Here is a 17,082-nt window from a genome sequence, read left to right as displayed (position 1 = left end):
CTGAGACCACCTAGAGTCTGACCTCTTCTCTAGGACCTACCCTTTCTCTAGCCTCTTGCTCATGTCATTCATGGTCTCTGCCCTCTGAAAATGGAACCCACTGGGCTCCTTCTCCCTCATACCTTCATTCCATTTCTCAGAAAGCTTTATCTGTTTTCTAAATTCCACCCTACTCATCCATAATTTTCATTCTATCCTTCAAAGAGAAGAGGTTTAGCAAGGCTTCCTCATCCCCTCCCAGAGACACTCCCTCTTCCACTTTCTGAAATTCAAGCTTCCTTCCTTCTGCTTCCATCAGCTTTCTCCCAGCCCCCTCCCATCTTTCCCTAGGCTCCTGAGCTCAGGAAATGGTGCAAGGGAGAGGCCAGGGCTGGGTCTCACACAATGGCTTTATTTAGCTCCCGAATGAGATCACATCATGTCACATCACTGTTTCCGCTGAACAGAGAGATAGGAGATTCTGAAATAGGTCTGGGATCAGACGCTTGAGATGGGGGCAGGGGAGAAAAGCAAGAAGGGGCTCTAAGTCATTTTTCTTATCTTCCTGCCCCTGGATCAGATGGTTTTCCCACCAACACAGACCATCCATCTCTCCTGCCCCCTCCTCTGAATGAGTAACCACCATCAATGATTCGTTAGACACTGTACTGTGTGCTGAGATGGGAGCATATATTTTTAATAGAGAGATCTCTTATTCAAAACTCTGAGAACATAATTTCTTTAGGGTACTATAGTGGCTTTGAAGTGCGTCAGATTTGCTAACTCTGCCACCTTTGTAAGCTACATGACCTTGGAAACTTGCTTATTTATTATTTTTCCCATGCTTAGCATGCATGAGGTCCTGGGTTCAATCCCCAGTACCTCCATTAAAAAAAAAATAATAAAACAAATAATGTTTCTGAGTTTCACAATCATCTGTAAAATGAGAATGATAATACTACCTCGTAAGAATACTGAGAAACTTGATGATAGTGTAGGTAATATGACAAACATTGTGATTGGCATATATTAGGTACTTAATAAATGCTATTATTGCTATTATTATTATTATTATTATTATTATTTACAGGCAGAGAGAAGGCAGGGCAAAAACAAATGGAGAGCTGGAGAGAGGAATGAAACGCAGAAACAGGCATTATATGACAGTTTATTTCACTGTTCTCTCTCAAAATAGTGAGAATAACCCACAGGCGGACACTAACACAACTGTGATGGGGACTAATTATCATAAACAACTTCTGACAGAAAAGAGTGCACACAACCAGAGCACGAAGGACTCTGATAAACCCTGATGAAGCTGTCTTCTTCAAAGGGAAGGGAGGGACAATGACCTCTGGTAATTTAGAGCAGAGGTTGGCAAACTATAGCCTGTGGGCCAAATCTGTCCTACTCTTTTTTAAATGGTTGAAAAAAAAAATAGAAAGAAGAATATTACTTTACCTAAAAAAAAAATACTACTTTGTGACACATAAAAATTATATGAAATTGAAATTTCAGTGCTCATAAATAAAGGTTTTTTCTGGAACAGAGCCATGCACATTCATAGGGTCTATGGCTGTTTTGCATTATGACAGCAAAGTTGGTAGTTGCGACAGAGACCATATGGCCCACAAAGCCTAAAATATTTATTATCTGGGTCTTTACAGAAAAAGTTTGCAGATTCCTGATTTAGAGAAACTGGGTCTAAAAATTTCAGGAATGAGGGAAAAGAGATCAAAGAGGGAGATCAAGGCTCACTGTACACTGTACACCAGGCATCTGCAACAAGCCTAGGGGAGGAAGGACACTGAAGACCCCAGCATTACCATTTCCTAAACAGCATCTGAGCCTGGGGTGGCGATGGGGGGTGGGGGGAGAATTAACCCACAGTAGTGACTAAGTCATCTTGTGGGATCCTCACAACCATTTCTTGAAATAGACATGATTATCCCTGTTTCACATAAGAAGAAACAGGTAGCACAGAGAGGGAAAGTAACTTGCTTAAGGTCATGGGTCTATAGGCGGTAGAGCTGATTTTTCAAACCAGATCCATCACACTGTAGACGCTGAGTACTTTTCTGAAACCAGAAAGCAAGCTCCCAATGACAGCAAGTGGCTAGCTTTGACAGAAATCTGGCAATATTGTTATTCACGCCATTCCCATTCCTGCCCCGACCCCGATCCTAGCCAAAGACAGAAGCAGGTTCTACAAGAAATTATTTGAGCGTTCCAAAAAGTTAAATCTGTCTTTTCTACTCCCTCTGGATCTTAGAAATCTGAATGAAGGGATGGGGGGCAGGCAGGGTTCTGCTTCTGTTTGCTGCCAGCAAACACTTAGGGGTAGGAACTGCTGATAGTAACCACACAGCTAGGCACAGGGGACTAAAGGCAATGCTACTGGGCCCTTTTGCAGCCTGGGGGGCTCCCTGGGTCTGGCTCTGGGGTCCTAAATCTCCCAAAGGGGGCAATAATGGGGAAGACCCAAAAGGGCTAGATAATAAAGAATGGGGAGGAAGGGAGAGACCAGATGGCATGGTCTGCTGGCTTCTCCTCCAGGCCTCCTAGCTCTGGGGGTACAGGGGGTACACAGAAAACCCTTTGATGGTTCAAAATTTAAGCTACCCGCTCCTTCTCCCATAGAAAGTAAACCATTAATCCAACAGTATCCTGCAAAGAGGACTAAGGCAGGGCTTCTCTTAGCCTCAGATAAAGAAGGTGCCAGTAACCACAGTTCCTTCCCATCTCTGCTCCCCAAACACCCCACTATACAACAGGTCACATAGCATCCAAGTCTCTAATAGCTCCTCACCTCACCCTGACATGGCTACATCATCGCTCAATTTCTCAGTGTGAGACGCGTGAGACTTTGCGATGTGCTCAACACTGTGTCCTGGAATTCACTCTCCTTCCCTGACTTTCCTGCCAACTGCCATAGAGTAGTATCACAATTCCAAAAACCAAAGGAAAGCAAAGGGTATAGAGAGAGGATTCTTTCATCCAGCGAACATTTCTTTAGCACCTTCCAGGTGTCAGGCACAGAGAAGAGGACCCAGAAGTGTCTATGCACAAGTACAATGGCAGGGTATGTGGGCTGCCCCTTTGTGGGGCAGGGACTAGCACCGGGAAAAGCCATCTGCCCCCATCAGCTTTCAGGTTGACTCTTCAGAGGCACCCACCTGCTTCCAGGGCCCACAGGGCAGAGTTACTGATTTTTCTGTTAGTACTTAATCCTGTAAGTTCACAGCTAGAGAGTCAGGCATCTCCAGTTCTCTAATCTAACCATATCTCCTTCTACTAAGTCAGCAATCAAGCATCTCAAACACCCACCCTAGATCAGCCCCACCTCTTTGGTATATTAGGCTCACAAATCAGTCAGGATTTTTGTTGCTTTGGGCTTCCAAGTGTGACCATCTTTTCTTTTCTTTCTTAATTGGTTTGCAGACTGAAATCTAGGAATCCTGTCCTCTTCCTTTCTGCTGGGCCAGTATGCTTATTCTACCAGAGGCTTGTTGGGACCCAGACTAGCCTCTGACATGTGGGGGCTAAGGAATAAAAGGGCAAGACCAATCACTCCTCTTCTACCTCCTGCCAGTTTTTTGGCATGCGTTCTGGGTGCTGTGCCAGAAGGGTGGGGCAAGAGAGGGGCTGAGGTTCAGAGGGACACACCTGAGAAGACTTTGGCCACTGTGTCCCAGGGAATTAACCCATCAGATCCCAGGGGGTAGCTAAAGGTAGTGAGTGGAGTAGGGAGACCCTAATCTGATAGATGGGATAATCTGGACTCTGGAAGCCCCTGGCTCTCAGATATGAATTGGTGGTCCTTTAAATCTCACAATTAACCCTCAGAGAAAATGGGAGCAATGTTAGGCCCCAGAGGAACAGGACCCTGGGTGAATTAGGATCTTAAGGTTTTAAAATTCTAGTCATCAGTTTTTGTCCCTACCTCCTGAGTAAGAAAGAGACCAAAAGATATCATAATGGACTTTGGTGTCAAATGAACTTGAGTTTGAACCCCAGTACTACAATTCACCTCTTAATTGACAAGCGTTAGTTATTTAATTCCTCTGAACCTGATCTTTAATATAGGGATTATGATATATCAACCCCATAGGATTGTGAGGATTAGGAATGTACATAAAGGGTTTGGCATCACTTGTCACACAAGTAGTATTAACTGTTGGCCATTAAGGTGATTTCCTATTTGCACACTTGTGTGCGTGTGCACACACACACACACACACACACACAAACACAGCACCCTAGTTAAAAATGGGAGCTGAAAGCAGGAAACTGGTGAATTGTTCTGCCACTTCCTGGGGGTGCTGAGGGGTTCCCGAAGATCTCTGCTTCTGGGGAATGCCCATTCACGAGATAAGGACTCAGGGATAGGGAAGAAGGGAAACTCACCAGACTGGGGAGATATCCCAAAGACGGGGGACCTGTTCCTGCCCTCGAGTGGTAACTTCAGGATAGGAAAAAGTCCCGCTTCAGGTAGCCCCTCTAAGAATCCAATCCAGCACCGTAATGGGGGTGCCTCTTTCTTGGTCCTTTTAAGAGAATTGCTCATGGTCCAGAAGTTTGCATAGGAGACAGGGGGGACTCATTCCAGTCCAGACCAGCTGCCTCTTCAACTACTCCAGCCCTTCCCTTCCCCGCCCCACTTCAAACACCCTAGACAGTGCTGCGCCCAGGCCTTTAACCCCTTGGGTGCCATCGCTGGTCCCAAGGATTCCTGGGTCCCCCTGTTCTCAGCATTCCCTAAACAAAGGACAGCCACTGGATTTAGGCTCATGTGGAAAAAGATACAAGAAGCCAAGCTGGGGTCACCCTAAGGGGGGAGCAGGTGGGAACCTGACATCCCAGGGAACCTTCATCCTCCCTCTAGCGGAGACAGGGTGGAGCTGAGGGGAAAAGAGGACATCTCAGGGAAAGGCCCACAGCTGGAAACCAACTTAACAGCTAGGTCCTTTTGGGGTCAGGGAGGTGCATTGTCCTCTCTTGAATTTGGTTTCAAAACTGCTGTTAAGAGCAGTCTTCCCTTTAAGAGGCAGCTTACAGCAGGGGGAGGAGGAAGGACTGTGTTTTCTGTGATGAAAGTACAGGGAGGAGCGATGACAAGGGCAGCCACATCTGAGGGCCCTCCTCCAGACAACAGGAACATGGTGACCAGGCAGCTGGGCACTCGCTGGCTCCAACCCCCAGCTTGTTGTGGATACCAGGCACCGGATATCTGACCAGCTCTCCACCCCCTTCCCTGATAACAGCTTCTGGGGGAGCTGACTCACCCTCACTGCTTCCCTGGGGCAGAGCTCGGCATGCACAGATGTTAGACTTCCTGAGGTACTGGGGAGCCTCCTCCCTGCTGGGCCCTGTGGCCAAAGGGAAGGGCATGCTGGAATTGAAATACCCTGGCTGCCCCTGCCAACTCACTAGCTAAGGGGCCTCGGAGAAGTGCCCTATTAGCCTCATTTCTTCACCTGTAAAGTGAGGGTATTAAATGAGATACGTACAAACAGTGGAACAAAAATGCTGGACCCATAGCAGCTATTCGTAAATATGCTACCTACCACTCACTGTGACCCTGGATAAGCCACTTCACTCTCTGCCTTTCCTGATCTATTAAATAAGATTAAATTAGGCGACCCTAATTTATCCAGGCTCTAAAACCCTTCCTCAGGGTGAGAGATGTGGAAGCTGTGTGCTCTCTCCTACCTGGCTGAGTGACAATAGTTGTTTGTCACTTCACAAGGATACTAGGGAAGCAGCTGCCTTATACTGGTGTAGGGTCCTCAGAAATCCTCTAATTAAAACAATCCTGTGATTGTGGCTCAGGGCGTTATTTACCTGAGGCCAGCTAGCCAGTGAGTGGTGGAGGTGGGGCTGGGACCCAGCACTGGGGCCTCTGTCTGGGGTCAGTGCTGCTTCCACCACCCCGAGCAGCTCTCTCAAGGGATCAAGCCTTGATAACTTCCCATCCTGTCAACAAACTGCTCCATCACCCCCCAGCTTCTTGGAAATTTTCATACCCATTTCCCATTGACTTTCTTCAGATGAAGTCCCAAAGACTGATATGTGAAAGGGGTGGAAATCTGGGCACCTGACTCCTCCTGGTACCAGGGCTGGGTGTGGGTGAGCAGGTGCCAGCTGAGAGTTTGGACGATATGGGAGGGATAGAGGGATGGTTTCCGGGGGGGGGGGGATCTGAAACACGTTGACAGCTTACTGGGTTACTATCTATACTGCCTTTTAGGGAGGACGCCCTCGGCTGGGCTACCCAATCTCCAGGAATGAGGGGCCAGGGCTTACTTTCCCTCTCCTTTGCAGACCTGTGCGAAATCTGGAGATCAGGGTTCACATTACCCAAGGGTGGTTTCAGTTAGAATGAAATACTGTCTGCTACCCATCCTCCTACCTCAAGGAGACGGCTCAATCCCAAAGCAACGACTCCAGCTAAGTCTCACCATCTATAGATTTTAGAGGCTCTTATATCCTTCAATGCCACTACTTAAGGGAGGCTCAAATTCCAGCCTGACTCTAAGGAATTTGATCTCTTGAGAGATGAAGCATCTGGTTTTGGCTTTTTTTCAAGGTGCCTGTGCCACTGCCTCACAATGCTTCTCTTGTCATCTGGGTCAGACCTGGGTTCCCCCGGGTCTCCTCTGTAATAAGATCCGGAACGCAAAGTGTCGAGTTCTGCGAGAAAAGGTAAAGACTGCCCCAGCTTTTGGAAAAGCAGTATCTCCCAGAGCCCAGACCAAGAAGGAATCTCTTATATTACCTTCCAGAGTTAGGAAGTTTATGCTACCCTCTAAACCAGAACTCCTCCCTCCTCCTCCTATAGGTTAACTCCTCATTCTGTTTTCAGTGGACACTACACAGCTGGAGAAATAGCATGTGCCCTACTCCAAAGACTAACATTTCATAATCCTAGAGAGCAAGATGATACCTTTCAAACCGGCTCCCTTCCCTTCCTGGCACCTGTTCTCAACCCCAAGCTTCTGACCCACTGTCTTTTTCCCCACTCTCCTGAGCACGTTCCAGGTCTACACCAGGAACACAATGAACAAAAGCAAATATATCCTCCTCGCCCTCTGACCTGGCCAGTCCTGGGGTGTCCGAGCTGCAGCCCCTGAAAGAGGGATGTGAGCTGGTGGAGGGCTACTCCATTTGGAGACTCCCGTTGTCTCCATGTCCTTTTCATCCTTCCTGGGGCCTAGAGGCTCCGGCTGCTGGGTGAAGGAAAGGTTAAACCGGTTGGGCAGCACTCATCACCCCCAACTCCCCAACAGAATCTAAGCTGGGAAACTTGGTGGCAGGAACAAAGCGAGTGTTTGTTGGGTTTCTCTTCTGCCTGGGAGGCTGTGCTCGGACCACGACATTCCTAGGGTGGACAGAGTCAGCTCAGAGTGGCTTCTCCACTGCTGTTGCAGCAAAATTCACTGCCTCTCCACAGGCCATGCTTAGGTAACAGCTCAGGGGATCCAGGCACTTCTGCTTGGCCTGAGCTCAAAGCAGAGGCATTAGAAAGAAATTCAAGCTCAAGAAAAACTAGTACTTCAATAGAGGAAAGGCTGGAATCAGGCCTAAGAGATAGCTTTTCAAGAACAGTCAGTGAATAAATCAGCCCAGAAAGTCTCCAGGGGCATGAGAACAGTAACAGACCATCTTTCCCCATTCTCCCCTTTGCTGTGGAGAGGAGCTCATAGGCAAAGAAGGTTTAGGGGAGTAGGTGGTGATTGGTGAGAACAGAGAGGGAAATAAGGAATGGAAGCAATGGTTTTCAAAAGGGAAGGTGGAGAAACTGAGAAAATATGTATGTATGTATGTATGTTTGTATGGTGTTTAACTGATTCGTTTTGCTATACCCCTGAAACTAACATCGTAAATCAACTTCACTTCAGTAAAAATAAAATTAAAAAGGTAGGATATCCCTGGGGGAACAGGACCCACAACCCTGAGAACAAGGAGGCAGGAATTCAGCTCACTTGCAGGACCTAAATGCCAACAGCAACCTGAGCTCACCCCGGTGATGGGAAAACGGACAAGTCAACGTGGCATTTGTTTTTATTAGAAAACCCCATTTGGTAAGAGCTTCCCTAAGCCAGCACAGAGACCAGGTAGCCTTTAAAAGTCCCACAGCTTTCATCTTGTCTTCCACCTCTTCTGAGAGGGGAGGGCAGGGGGGTGGGGGTGGTGTCAGGCAGTCTCCAAAGTGCTCCCTCCTGGACCCTGGAGAGCATTCCCATCGCCAGCAACATACCCCATGGCATCTCAGAGGTGCACCACAGGGCCCCTAGGCTCAAGGCTGTTACCGAATGCAATCCTGTTTGTATGGCTTCGCGATGGAATCAAGGAGGCTCTCATAGACTCCTACACCTCGTCCTTCACTCTGGCTGAGAGCAGGACAAGATCCAGAAGGCGGCCAAAAGCTAACGGAGAAGAGACTGCATCTGAGATACCCTTTGGAGTCTGGAAAGCACCTGGATTTCTTGGGAAGGGAGGGCTGTAGAGGCCCCACTCAGTTCTTCTTGGTTTTGGGGGTGTCGTATTTCCTCTTGCTGGAGTACCACAACAGCAGGGGGATGCCAATGGAAGGGAGGGTCATGACCCCGAAGGCTGCCCAGTCCAGCTGTGGAAGACAACAAAGGCCCTGCTTAGAAGTCTGCATTAGGACACAGGAGGGGACCAGGAAGGAAGGGGTCTAATGAGAAAGGGAGCAGTCCAGCCCAAATATGAAGCAGAACCTTGGCCGGAGGTTCCTCTCCGGCCACTTCAGATACAGAATGGCTCTCTAAAGACCAATCTATTTTTCAAGCTATGAAACCAAAGGCCTCACTGGACCCAACCCAATCTGGAAGAGAAGCTTCTCTCCTCCAGACAATCTCTGAGGCGGGAGATGCCCAGGCCTTGCCCTGTCAAGCCTCCTGTGACCTAATTCCTGCCCCGACCTCCAGCCCGCCTCTTCAGCACCCCTCACATTCTGCCCTCCAGCCTCACTGAACTACCTGACATTCCTGGATTGCACCATGTTTTTTCTCACTTCCGAGTTACTCCCTCCTCCTAGGGTGCCTGCCCTTCCTTACCTCTTCTTTAACTGGCTCAACTTCCCTCCTTCAGAAAACCTTCCCTGACTCTCAACGACCAGGTTAGATGTTCCCGCTGCATCTCCTCCAGCACCTGGTATGTGATCTCTGTCACAGCACTTTCCCCCAGTGACTTGTGCTGAGTCCTCTCTAAGCTCAGAAGATCTTTATTGGAAGGGACTGTGTCTTGCTCACCATTGCTTTCTCAAAGCAAAGCCCAGAACTGAGCACGTAATTAGGAACCTCATAGTTATTCACTGAATGAATGAATGAATGGATTTCCTCATTCAGTACTTTAGGCAAACCTTCAAAAAATTCTCTCCTAGATTAGACCACAACAAAGTTCCCATTTAACCTCCCCAATGCTCTACGACTCATTTAATCTTAAGCAGATATTTTTTAAAACCTCAAATCAGACCCAGGACTCCAAGATGGAGCTCTCTACACAAAGCTGAGCAGAAAAAAAGGGCAGTTTTTTTGGTTCTGGTAATTGTGATCTCAATGCCAAAAATCTCTAATCACAGTTAAAGTAAGACATTTAACAGCTGCTTGTATCAAAAAACAGATGTGACAAGAACCAACCAATTAAATATATCTTTTAAGGAGCCCAAGAGGCCCCAGAACCAAAAAGTGTTCTCCTCCCGGGGAATGACAAAGGAGAACAGGGTAAAGCTTACGAAATGGGGGGAGAATCTCCTATCAAACTCCCGCTGAGCCAGGATTCCGCCCTGTCCAGGTGCACTGGTGAAGCCAATCTAAAAAGAAGAAAAGAAGGGCATTAAGGCAAGTCTCCAACTCTTTCTCATCTGAGAAAGGGCAGTTCCAACCAATCCAGTTCTAAGCACTAGGTTCTTAGTCCCTAAAGGCCCAAGAAAGCATCAAGATGAGGAAAAGCTTTTCAAATAGAGAGATTTGGATGTTTCTTATGTGCTGTAAAGAGGAGGTAAATTAGGAGCCAGGAGACCAGAGAAACACATGATGAGCATTTACGAAAGAGGAAGGCCAGGTATGCAGCTGAAAACAAGGCCCAATCCCTCTATCTTAGCCTCAGACCCTGGAAAAAGTTGCTCACCACCACTGGCCTCCTCTGCCTTTGGCAATCATTTCCCTGTTCCTCAAGTGGAAAGACTCTTCTGTACCTCACAGATTGACATGAAGCTCAAATGAAATGATGAGGATTCTGAAAAGCATAAAGCCCTACCCAAATGTAATTACTCAAGGAGGGGCTAAGTCTGGCCTGCATTCCTTTGTCTTGGAGAGGAGGCCAAGAGTTTGGAGCACACTGCAAACAACTTTGTTCTCAAGTGGCAGGTGAGCCTTTGAATTTGTATCTTTTAACCCATCAAGGACCAGGTAGAACCAAAGAGTCCTAAAGGTGGTTCTAAAAGCAGAAATGACAAAAGTTATGAAAACATAACTAGGATTACAAGAATATGGCTCTACGCGGTTTATAAAAAAAGGTAATTCAGAGAATGCACTGAAAGTTAGAGACTCTTGGATTTCTCCTAGCTCTGTGATTGACTCTGTTAAGTCCCTTCCCTGTTGTGCTCGCACTAAGTAGCCTAAAGCCCTTTTGTATTTATAAATTCATGACCTAAGCTTTTTGAGGGCTAGGACAGTGTCTTAATCGTCTTAGTATTTCCTAGAGTCTAGAGCATTGCAGGGTCTCAATAAGTGCCTGCTGACTTTTATATCAACCAATCAGAAGATTGTTTACTAGTGAGTTTCTACTTTAAATGGTAAAGAAATTTCAGATCAACTCCTTTGCTTCAAGGAGCTTATAATTAAACTGGGAGGTGGAGGTAAGGGAAAGACCTAGACATAAGAAAGAACCACTAAAGACAGTCAATAATTAAACATTCAAGTGGCATAGACTGTAAGAGCTATAGAAGCTTAGATGCAGTCAATGAATGTTTATTGAAAGAATGAGTAGGAAAGAGCAATATGAATTGTAAGGGCAGAAGACAGAAACAAGGAGACGCAGCTCAGACCTGGGTCTTGAGAAGGCTTCAGATAATGAAGTGGAGGAGAGAGAGTACTTCAAACAGAGAACAAAGGCAGAGTGGAAAGAATGAGCACCGAGAGAGGGGGAAGCACTTCAGGAAGGAGTTGGCCTAATTAGGATGGTGGGTCTTGGTGGGCAGAGAGAAAAAGGGAGAGACCGAAAACAGCGAGACTACTGGAGGGTATGCAAGGAGAGGCAGAAAAACTTGGTTTTAATGCCAGAAGCAGAAGCATTCTAAGCAAGGGAAAGACAGACGCAGTGGAGACCAGGGATCATCTGACAGCAGCAGAGACGATGAACTGAAAGGGCAAAGATGGCAATAAACTGGGCAGCACATGACCCCTTCCAGATTAAAAGCGAAGGAGAGGGAATGAAGACGGGGGAATGCTATGTTACTCCCATCCCCTGCCCTCCATGTGAACTGCTCGATTCTGAGACTTAACAATTTGAAATGTCCTTCCTTCCTAAGGACAATATCCCAAGTTTCTGGTCCTTCTTATCTTCCTCAGAATTTAATGCCTGCTCTGGGGATTTTCTGCAAGAGTTTTCAAAGGAAGGCAGAACTGAGCCCCATCCAGCTACGGGTTTGGGCAACTCACCACAACGGGCCCATCCTCCTGGGCCAGGTAAGTAATAGTTGCTGAGGTGAAGTTGAAATAACCAGCCTTGAGAGGACGCAGGACCACGGTGTGGGAGACATTGCTAGCACTGGCCCAAGAGTTAAGGAGGAAAAAAGATGAAGCTACAGTTGGAGCAACCTTTCAACTTGTGAACTAAACGCACCATTCACAAAAAGAGATGCCAATACACACGGTGATTTCATATCTGCAATACTTTGCAAGGATAATAAACATAGACTTTTTTCTAAGTCTAAAGCATGTGTTATAACATGTCTTTCTAGGGGGAGGGCATAGCTCAATGGTCATGGGTTCAATCCCTAGTACTTCTGTTAAGATAAATAAATCAGTAAATAAATTTAAAAAAAACTAATAACTACCCCCAAATAAATCCAGTTCTATCTCTTAAAAAAACAAAACAAAACATGTCTTTCTAGCCAAGTTTAAGGGGTCTATGACATACTCAATATCGAGGTTTTTTTTTTGAAGTAAACTTTCAAAGCGATATGTTACAGATAAAAAATTAGCCACTTAAGGTCACAGAAAATCTTTTGTTGACTATAACTGAAGGAAGTTTTTGAAAATACAAAACAAAAACAAACAAAAATACAAAGAGAATACTTACCCTCCCCAGAAAATCTAAATATACTTTAATTCATAAGGGAAAAAAATAATCTAATTCAAAACACTCAGGAAATAACCAGTAGATCCAAATAATTGACTCATTAAATAAGAAGTCTTTAAAAAGTCGCCCCGGTCCTCCATACTAGCTGAATTTCTTCTAAAAGCACGTTAAACATCCTTGCCCAGCCACAAACATCTAACTGTCCACATTTTCCCAATATACTATGTTTTACGGCCTTATAAGCTGAATTTCAGTAACATCCTTCCTCAGGTCTACCCTAAATTATGCTTACACAATTTTTACCAATCTCTCTTGCCCCATCTTATCCAGAGAGGTGACAAGAATGGCCATGCACACCCAGACTCTTTGAAGTGACCCTGCTGCTGTGCAGGCAACATTCCTCCCCCTAGTCCCGCTCCTAGCCAGTGTCAAGAGGATACGGAGCAATCCGGTCCCATTTGACATTGAGCATTCCAGAGACAATGCCAAAGTCTTCTGGAGGGAAGGAATCATCAGATAATTCCACATCTAATGCAGCGCTAGAAAACGGAGGAAACAAAAATAGATAAGTGAGTAATGGATATAAAATTAAAACAATCAGCAATCAACTCTGCCTGCCTGTTCTAAAAAATCAGAACTAAAAAAGACAGATGTGAGTCGCATGGTAACTTGGGTTTGCTGTACTGACGAATCCAGGTCAAGGACTGGATTCTATGGTTCAGAAGCACCAAAACAGTCAAATATCTAGGAAAGAATGGGTCTCAATTCATATTTGCCCCAATTTCTTCTTGTGTGTGTGTTTGTGTACGTGTGTGTATGTAAGGAGGGGAAGAGGAGCAAGATGCATACGGAAGAGAAAATTCAAGAGAATAAAATGAAAAGAAGGGCAACAAAAATGCGAACAAAAGAAAGGAAGCTGAAACTAAACCCCAGAGGTAACAAAGGATCACACATTTTCTGCCTTCTCATCTTCCTCTCCCTGTTTCACCACAATTCTTGCTTCTTCCCCACTCTGAAACTCTTCCAACTCAAAAAAGTGGAAGATCATTTCTTGCAGCTTAGGTAAGAATGCCCTCCTCTACCAAAAGTAGACCCAGCAATATATTCATTCACTCATGATATCTTTGTGTTGCTGGAGGTCTCCCAAACATAAATCACTACTGGTCCCTGTTCCCAGTCAGGAAATCTAAGAAGCCTGAAAAGGGCGCAACCTATAGCTCCAGGGCCTTCATTACCTTGAGCCAACATTGTAGATGTTGTACTGTAAAGTCAGGTCTCGCCCCTCCACGGCATATCTGTTCAGTAATGATTTGGAGGCCAAAAGCCTGGCTCCTTCCTCTGCTTCAGTGACAGCAAATAAAGCCAACACCACGAATGCCAGCAGCCTCATCTTTGGAGAAAAGACCAAAGTGAACAGTCAACCCAAGCATGTAAAACCACCAAAATCTTCCTGACAGTCCTTCCTTACAGAGCCTATCAAAGCTCTTTTGATGTTGCCAAAGCAGCAGCCCCTTCCAAAGAGCCACCAGAGCTGACCCACCCATTGGCGAGCTTCCTACCATCTCTGCCCTGCAGCCGTCGGAAAATCGGGTATATGCACCAGCATTATCTGCTACCCTCTTCCTGCCAGGGCTCCTGGGTGCTCCCCAAAGGGTGGGGTCTCCTGAGAGGATTCCATGTGGCCACAATAGGGCTTTCCTTGGGCTGCCGTTTTTCGGCCAGTCTCGGACATGCAGCAGCCTCTAAGCTTTCCTCCACAGTGGAGACCCTCACCGCCGCTGCCCTCCCGCTACTCCTCCTCCTCCACCAGCTCCTCCTGAGATCCCACGACACGCTCTCGGGGTCCTCCTCCACGCCCCTGTATCCTTCCTGCCCCAGGGTTCCCATTCGACCTCGCTCCCCACATCCTTTCTGGGAGCCTCCGTGGGCTCAGTCCGCTCTGCCCCCTCCCTCTCTGTCTAGACTACACGTCCTCCCGCCGGCGTGCCCTCCCGGCCCTCCCGAGCCTCAGCTGCTGAGTATTGTGCCGACACAAGACTCCCCTGTTCCCACTCGCACCCCCAGGATCTCAGGACTCACCGTGCACACCCCAAAGGCCTTTCAGGGGGCCACCAAGACCGGAAGAGAGCGTCAGCACCCGAAAGACCGGAAATAAGCTCTAGCCGGAAACCTTGCTACTCTGCCCGATGCCTTCTGGGAGTTGTAGTTCTTAGACAACCCCCCCCCCTTTGTAGTGCCCGCCCGCATCGCGGATGCAACCGATCTTAGAATAGGCTTGTCTGTGCACCCTCCCTGCGTTTCTTGCGCGTGCTCTCTCTCTTCTGTCTCTTTTCTGTCTCTCTTTCTTTCTTTCTCTTCCTTCCTTCTTTCTTTTTCTTTTTTCTTTCTCTCCCTCTCCCTTCCTCCCCTCTCCTTCCCTTCCCTTCCTTTCCTTCTTTTTTCTTTCTTTTTTTCCCTTTTTCCCTCCATCATGCTTTTCTTATCCTGCCCTATAGAGTGGCTTTTCAAGCTTGTTATTGTAGGTAATCAGCATCTGATTAAATGCTTTGCAGAATTGACAAACCTAGAGATTTAGACCATCTAAGAATGTCGAGTGTACTGTAGGGCTAGGAATTAGAGAAAAGCTATTTCTCTCAGGGCTACCAGCATTCTTTGCATTCCCAGGTGAGAAAATGTATTCATTCCCTATATTCAATAAATCACCAAGCCCTGAGCTTTCTTTAGAACCCTTTAAGGTTCCCCAAAAGTAGATCCTTTCTTCTCTTTTCCCACTATAACCGCTTTAGTTCATAATCATTGATACTGCTGTTTTTCACTGCAGTGGTCTCGCTTCGTTGGGTCTTTCCCTTCACATTTCAGTCAGCTACCAGATAAACTTCCCCAAACAGCATTTTGAACAGTAGACTATGTTCAGAGGATGGACTGTGAAGTTAGGTAGTCATGAATTCAAGTCTCAGTTCTGTCACTTAGTGGTTAGTTAACCTTGAGACAAATGTTAACTTCTGTAAGCCTTGGTTCCCAAGTCTGTGGAATGAGATTATTAATAGTACTCTCAAAATGCTGGAGGATCAAATAAGATAATGTATGTAAAGCTCTTAGCATATTGTCTGGCACGTATGTGTTCAATAAACTACCAATATTGCTATTATTCCATATGTCCATTGTAGCATCCCTTCATTCAGTATGCATTTTATCGGGCACCTAATTTGTGCCTGGCACTGTTCTAGGTACTGAGGATACAGTGATGAACAGGATGGATAAGGTTTCTACTTTCTGGGGGCTTAACATTCTTGTGGAATAATACACATCACCTGTATTTGTTTTAGTATTTCCCTTCATTCACTGCCTCCCAGACTAGAGCTCCTTGAGGACAGTTTGTCTGTTTTCCATTGCTTAGTGTCACACCTGAGCACACAGGATACTTCAGGGATGAATCATAACAAATTCTCTATACAACCTCCAGCCTGCTCCTACTTCCTTAGTGTGTGGCTTCCCTAAAATGTCCTGTTGCCTCTCTTTCCATATGCCGATCCAAGTCCTCCTCTGGGGCCCTGCTCTAGTCTCATCCCCTCCGGGAAGCCTTCCTTGCCTATGCCAGACTGCATTGCTCTTTTACATCACTGCAGTTTAGTGGGGTTTTTGGTTTTGTTTTTTTCCTGATTGTTTCTGGCCTGGAAAATCTTCCTTCATGATTAGGTGCTATTTCTCTAGTGTACACTTGTCCAGAGGTCCTATAGTCATGCTGAGTATACAGGAGGTGCTCAAGAAACACCTGCTGATTGGAGGAATTTTCACCATTTCTGTTTACAGTCTCCTTATTGGAAGCTATTCTGACTACAGGAGAGATTTTGAGAGTCAGTTGCTAAGGGAAATGCTTCTGTTGAAAGACTTCCAAAAGAGTATAACTTCTTCCTGCCATCCTCAAGGGGACCCCAAACCAAGAGATTGAGTAGTACTTTGTTAGATGCTCAGGAAACTGTGTGCCAGGAACAGAAGTGTGCGGAACCAGTGTGAGGCTACCTAGGGTGCTTACCGTGCTCCCAGGTTAGTGCCACTGGTTTCATGTCCTGTTTCTTGGCGGTTAAGACAGAGCTCACGTTGCCCACTGACCTCTCTTTTGGGATCTGCAACAACAGGGCCACCAAGATAGTGAGTGACTAAGCTGAGAAGGAAGTGGCAAGGTGCTTTTCGGCTGGTGGTTGGGCAGGCACCCAGAAACAGAGCCTTGCTGCCAAATCTAGGGGCCTCAGATCGGCACAAGTTAGCTGGAAGGGCACTCTGTAAGAGGAAATGGAGTGAATGTGAACCATGCCAGTTTTCAAGAAACATCCAGAATCACAGCTATCAGTCACTTTGCAACAGTTGTTTTTCTTTTTTCTGTTACATTCATCTTTTATTGCAGTAAATATACATAATGTGAAATTTACCATTTTAACCACTTAAAATGTACAGTTCAGTGGCATTAGTACCTTCACATTGTTGTGCAGCCAGCACTACCATCCATCTCCAGAACGTTTTCACCTTCCCAAACTGAAACTCCACAGCCATTAAACACTAACTCCCCTTTCTCCTGTCCCAAGCCCCTGGCAATTACTAGTCTACTTTCTGTCTCAGTGAATTTGACTACTCTAGGTACCCCATATAAGTGGAATCATACAAAAAATAATTTTTAATTTACACAAATAATACAGCTTATATTTTTGTTTTTTTAAAAAATCAAGCAATACTGAAATATTGGGTGGGTGTAAATGCCAGGATGCAAACTTAGATGTC

At 46.2% G+C, this 17,082-nt stretch overlaps 2 protein-coding genes across 2 annotated transcripts in view; both read right to left on the bottom strand.

Moving 5' to 3' along the window:
• ARHGEF2 (Rho/Rac guanine nucleotide exchange factor 2) overlaps positions 1-4,619 on the bottom strand; it is a 45,679-nt gene extending 41,060 nt beyond the window's left edge. Inside the window, exon 1 of the mRNA XM_072946380.1 lies at positions 4,387-4,619. The gene's annotated coding sequence lies outside the window, so the exon portion shown is untranslated. The remainder of the gene's footprint in view (positions 1-4,386) is intronic.
• Positions 4,620-8,025: 3,406 nt separating this feature from the next.
• SSR2 (signal sequence receptor subunit 2) lies at positions 8,026-14,486 on the bottom strand. The gene is made up of 6 exons (XM_072946388.1): positions 14,389-14,486; positions 13,545-13,699; positions 12,750-12,848; positions 11,667-11,775; positions 9,740-9,817; positions 8,026-8,608 (listed from the first exon to the last, which is right to left on the bottom strand). Exons 2-6 carry the CDS (start codon positions 13,697-13,699, stop codon positions 8,498-8,500), a joined length of 552 nt encoding a protein of 183 aa, XP_072802489.1. The 5' UTR covers positions 14,389-14,486; the 3' UTR covers positions 8,026-8,497.
• Positions 14,487-17,082: the final 2,596 nt, after the last annotated feature.

Source organism: Vicugna pacos, chromosome 21, assembly GCF_048564905.1.
Source record: "Vicugna pacos chromosome 21, VicPac4, whole genome shotgun sequence".
Taxonomy (NCBI): Eukaryota; Metazoa; Chordata; class Mammalia; order Artiodactyla; family Camelidae; genus Vicugna; species Vicugna pacos.
This window is presented reverse-complemented; position numbering and strand designations above follow the sequence as displayed.